The sequence below is a fragment of the Nicotiana attenuata genome, chromosome 1 (genome assembly GCF_001879085.1).
Source record: "Nicotiana attenuata strain UT chromosome 1, NIATTr2, whole genome shotgun sequence".
NCBI lineage: Eukaryota > Viridiplantae > Streptophyta > Magnoliopsida > Solanales > Solanaceae > Nicotiana > Nicotiana attenuata.
In genome coordinates, this window is record NC_031989.1 from 101,274,116 (window position 1) to 101,278,422 (window position 4,307).

Genomic DNA, 4,307 nt, shown 5'->3' on the forward strand with positions numbered 1-4,307 from the left:
TACAACCACTCCCTGCAAATCTTATCATTGCCCAAATTAAAACTCCTTTAGAAGAACCTTCAGACAAGACAAAGTTATTGAGATTGTTTTTTATGCACAAAACCAAAAAGAAAAAAAGATTGCAGATGGATATGCAAGTTCAAAAACACTTGAAAGAACGCAAGCACAAATTGCCAAAGCACAAATTGAGGAGGATCAACCTATTGCAGCAACAAAAGCAAGGGGGAGTGTTGGATTTTGCATTTGTTACTGCTGATATTTAATTTACCAGAATAATAAGTAGTTAAATCCAAGGAGGAGTCTTTGTTTAAATTTAAATTTAATAGGATAAATTAGTTGAGATAATTTATATTTTTGAATTTGAATATTTATTCTCCTAATTTTCTGCAGATTCTGTTCTTAAATTGGCTATTTAAAGCCTTGTTATGCTTAATAAAATTATTGAGAGACTTTTCCAATCAATACTTTTAATCTTTTTGCTGCCCCATCTTTTAAAAACCCAACATAGTAAACCAAATTCTTCTCCTAATTGGTTAATTCTCAATCAACGAAAAACTTTTTCTACAGCTGACGAGAGGAGCAGACAGTCACTCACTCAGAGTCTTCAACAAAGTAAAGGTGGGATGGTTCAACTGTCCAATGAACTGAATCTAAGACCCTACGACGAACATTGAAAAGTGATCTCATCGCCTACTTTAGCGCGTAATTGCTACATCATCTAGATCCCTCGCACACTGATTAAAGCAGCCGGATGAATGTCCTGTTCAAGAAACAAGGTGTCTGGCATTCTTATCATACTGGTTAACTACAGAGATAACCCCATCTAAGCAAACACTAGAAGCCAAATCTAAGACAAGCTATGTACTTACTAGCACCAACAAATCGATACTAAGCTCCAAAATGCAGTTGATTGCATGATCACATATTAAGCCAGAGCACATTTGTCCTCATTATGCATAGCTTGACCAACAAGGGCATCAGCATTGTCGGTGGACTAACCTGAAGCTCAGTATAAACTCTTGCTGCTATGTAGGTTCAGAAACTCCTGTGCTCCTCCAAACTACATAGGGACCTCTATTTTGGAATTCGCATGGTTGAAAACCAGTTAATGCCTTTCCCATGAGGGCCATGGCAGCAATGCTTGGGAACTGCTTCTTCCGAAAATCATCAACTTCCAACTTTGAGCCTCGAGGCTTACAAACTACCACTGGTTGAGGCCTCTTTTGTGCAGTAGCATCCCTATTATGAAGCCACCTTCGCATCCAAGACTGTGAAGTCAATAACTCTAAATTTTTCTTTATAACATTTATAGATGAAGAGACACTGTTGCTAGCTAAGGCTGGAGGTCTATCAAGAGCCATCGATTCTTCACCATGGAGTTTACCAGCTGTGAGTTCTGAGCCGCTTATAGTAACTTTAGTAATTTTGCTTAGAAATTTGTTTGCTTTCTCATGAGATGTATTCCCTGAAAGGTTAGCGCTCTTTGTTCCAACAGAAAATGACCCAGAAGCACTAATTTTGAGGCGCTTGACCCATCTGCCACCTGGTTCCTGTTCAAGCAGAACGACAGGGGAGAAATCGGCTTTCAATGAACTTGGCTGCTCATTATGACCAAGGAGTGATCTCAATTCCATACTTTGAGTTCTGGAAGAAGTTGGCTCCAAATTATCGATCGGAGCAGGAGGCTCCAAGTTCATGTCAGGTATAACATTTTTACATCCAATTTCTTTTCTGGGACAGCCAAGTGCAAGATGAGTAGGTGCATTTTGGTCCATTTCACTCTCCTGCAAGATATCATATGGTCAAAATCGAAACGGAATTATTATTGCTTGAGCTCTTAATCTACTCAATAGGTCAAACGTGAAACCAACAGTACCATTTCCAAGAGTACTGTTTTGTAGAAACATTTTGAATTACAGTAAGAAGATCACAGATAATATGCCAGTTTTTCTCACATTGTACAAGGAATAAGAGTGAGAATACCAGCTAGAACAACTCAGTTTCCTCAAAATGTTATATGGTTTAGCTTATCAGACAATAACTGCAGCCAACTTTTAAAACTCATTTCCCATATATACTTGGTATTTATCAGGTACATTGGACGAATCGGGAATTCCTATTGATAAACTGAAGATAACTTGATATCATAATATGACTATTTTTACATAAACCACCAACCTAAACAAGAAATTAGAATGTTCAAGGGACAGTGAGAATACCTGCTTTAGTGGGGAAGAAGTCATACCTGCAAAAGTCATAAGGCACATTAGTTAAACAAGTAAAAGTCAGTGTAGCAACAATATATACGAGACTAGAGCTTAGAAAGATCTTTCATTTTTTTTTCCCGCTTGGTAGGTTAGATTTTTAGAGACCATGACCATAACAAATTTTAAAGAAGATTTTTGCACCAGTTTTACGTTAGTAAAGTGCTTTAATCAAGACCTTTTAGACATAGTTCAGACCAGTACATACCACAAAGATGGTTCTTTTCCAAAACACATCCATTTTCATGCTATCAGTTTCAGCTGAACAATTCATTCTTCAACATTACTTCAGAAGGCTTACTGTCTTCAGTATTTTTCTTTTCCTTCACTAGCTGCAGAACTTCCCAGCAGATTGTATCTTCGGTTTTTCTTTTGGTTATTACCAAAAGGTAGAGATTGGCTGTCATGATCAATTAATGTTGTTTTATCACTCCATATCCTTGCTTTACCAATGTCTTTTCTCTCTTCACACTGATTAACATCAGTCTTTTTCACGATTAAACAACTCTGGGTTGTCTGAGAAATGCAGAGATAATATCCAGTCAATACGGTTACAGAGTCCAATGCAGTGCCTATTCTCATTGTCTCTACATAATGCATAGAATATGATAGTTTTTGTGGATGGTAATGCCAAGTTTCTCTAATACCAACAACTTAAGTCTTTTGATTTGGTTACCTGGGGAGGATTACATTCACTCGCAAACAATCCAATAACAGAATGACCCGGTATTCTGTGGAACTGTTCTCCACCAAATTTTGGGAGATGTTTGCTGCTTGTAGAGGGTACATTTTGCAAGAATGTACCGCTCTGCCTCATCTGACAAAAGCATGAGCTTGTCCAAATTCAGAGGAGTCTGAAATGTAGCTTCAAGCTGAGCATAACAATCCATGGATGAAGCTTCACTTGCAAAATGAGCTATTGGAAAAGGTGTGCAACTTCTCCTTGTGGAAAATGTAACCATACCAGAGCCAGAGATGGGGTCAAGTTGAGGCCTTAATGCTAGAATGCCACAAGTTTCCTGGCCTATTTCAAGAGATGAACTACTTTACACCATTTCTATGTGGATAGCTAGATAAAGATGGAAATTCGGAAAGGACACTCAAAGAATTAACTAGATAAGTACTGAGTTGAAGGCTACAGAACAGAACCAAAATCAACAATGAAGAGCACCAAATTAACAGATGTGACATATAACACATTGTAAGAAAGGATTCGAGTAGAAACACCATCATGATACAACCGATCCTAAAATATGTAGGGATCGATTATGAATCCTCTGTAACTATTCCACTCTATTCAAGGCCACTTGTATTGCAGCAACAAGGTAAATAAAGAGAAGTCACTCCTTAAAATTCCAAGCAATTGTTGAACACATATTCAATGAAAACATGCAGCCCAGATAAGAAAGAAAGAAACATGATGTTGATCCTCATATGGCAAATGGCAACAATGAGTTATTTACGGGCTAAGCGCAACGAGTAAAATATAACCTCATATTCAGAGATAGCATATGTATCAATAACCAATAGAAAATTCCAGGAAACCTACATAGCAAACAACTCCAATATGCACAATTAGTACCAATTACGGTTTTTCCCAAAGCCCTCACAACAATTACAACTTTGTTCCACACCACACTCAACAATATATATAGAAGGGAGAGAAAATTAAACTTCAAAATGAACTCACCTAACAACGCAGTAAGGTTGAAACTTGAAACTGAAGGAAACTTCAGAGCTCTCCACTGTTAGAAATGTTACACAGAAATTGAACCTTTTATTTTGCATAGGAGAGAGAGAATTTTTGGGTTCTAAGATTTTTTTTTGCTCTAAATTTTACTAAGAAGATTATTTGACAGGGTATATATAGCCATCGTTTTAGTAAAGGAGCAGAACAGAAATTAGTGAACAGAGGAGTTTGAAGCAAAGACCAAACAAATGATTGAGAGAGAGAGAGAGAGAGAGAGAGAGAGAGAGAGAGATTTCTGGTCCAGGCTTCGGAGGCTTACCAGCTGTAGTTTTCTTTGTATTTTTCTTCCTTTT

General features: G+C 37.4%; 1 protein-coding gene across 5 annotated transcripts; it reads right to left on the reverse strand.

The window, feature by feature from the left end:
- Window positions 509–4,263, reverse strand: LOC109231266 (F-box protein At2g16365-like). Of its 5 annotated transcripts, XR_002068788.1 has the most exons (6): window positions 3,955–4,263; window positions 2,941–3,288; window positions 2,473–2,780; window positions 2,220–2,245; window positions 870–1,784; window positions 509–760 (listed from the first exon to the last, which is right to left on the reverse strand). XR_002068788.1 is itself a non-coding variant. In XM_019396876.1 (5 exons), the coding sequence occupies exons 4-5, from the start codon at window positions 2,241–2,243 to the stop codon at window positions 1,026–1,028; spliced, it is 783 nt and encodes a 260-aa protein (XP_019252421.1). In that variant the 5' UTR covers window positions 2,244–2,245; window positions 2,473–2,780; window positions 2,941–3,288; window positions 3,955–4,263; the 3' UTR covers window positions 509–1,025. The 5 variants fall into 5 exon arrangements, 4 of the variants coding, with proteins under 4 accessions (XP_019252421.1, XP_019252437.1, XP_019252428.1 ...); XM_019396876.1 differs by having other exon boundaries at window positions 509–1,784; XM_019396892.1 differs by lacking the exon at window positions 2,941–3,288 and having other exon boundaries at window positions 509–1,784.

Coding starts and splice junctions, on each gene's coding strand:
- LOC109231266 (XM_019396903.1), bottom strand. CDS start 2,243: ATGACTTCTTCCCCACTAAAGCAG. Junction 1,785..2,219: donor CTTCTTCCCCACTAAAGCAG/GTATTCTCACTG, acceptor GATATCTTGCAG/GAGAGTGAAATGGACCAAAA.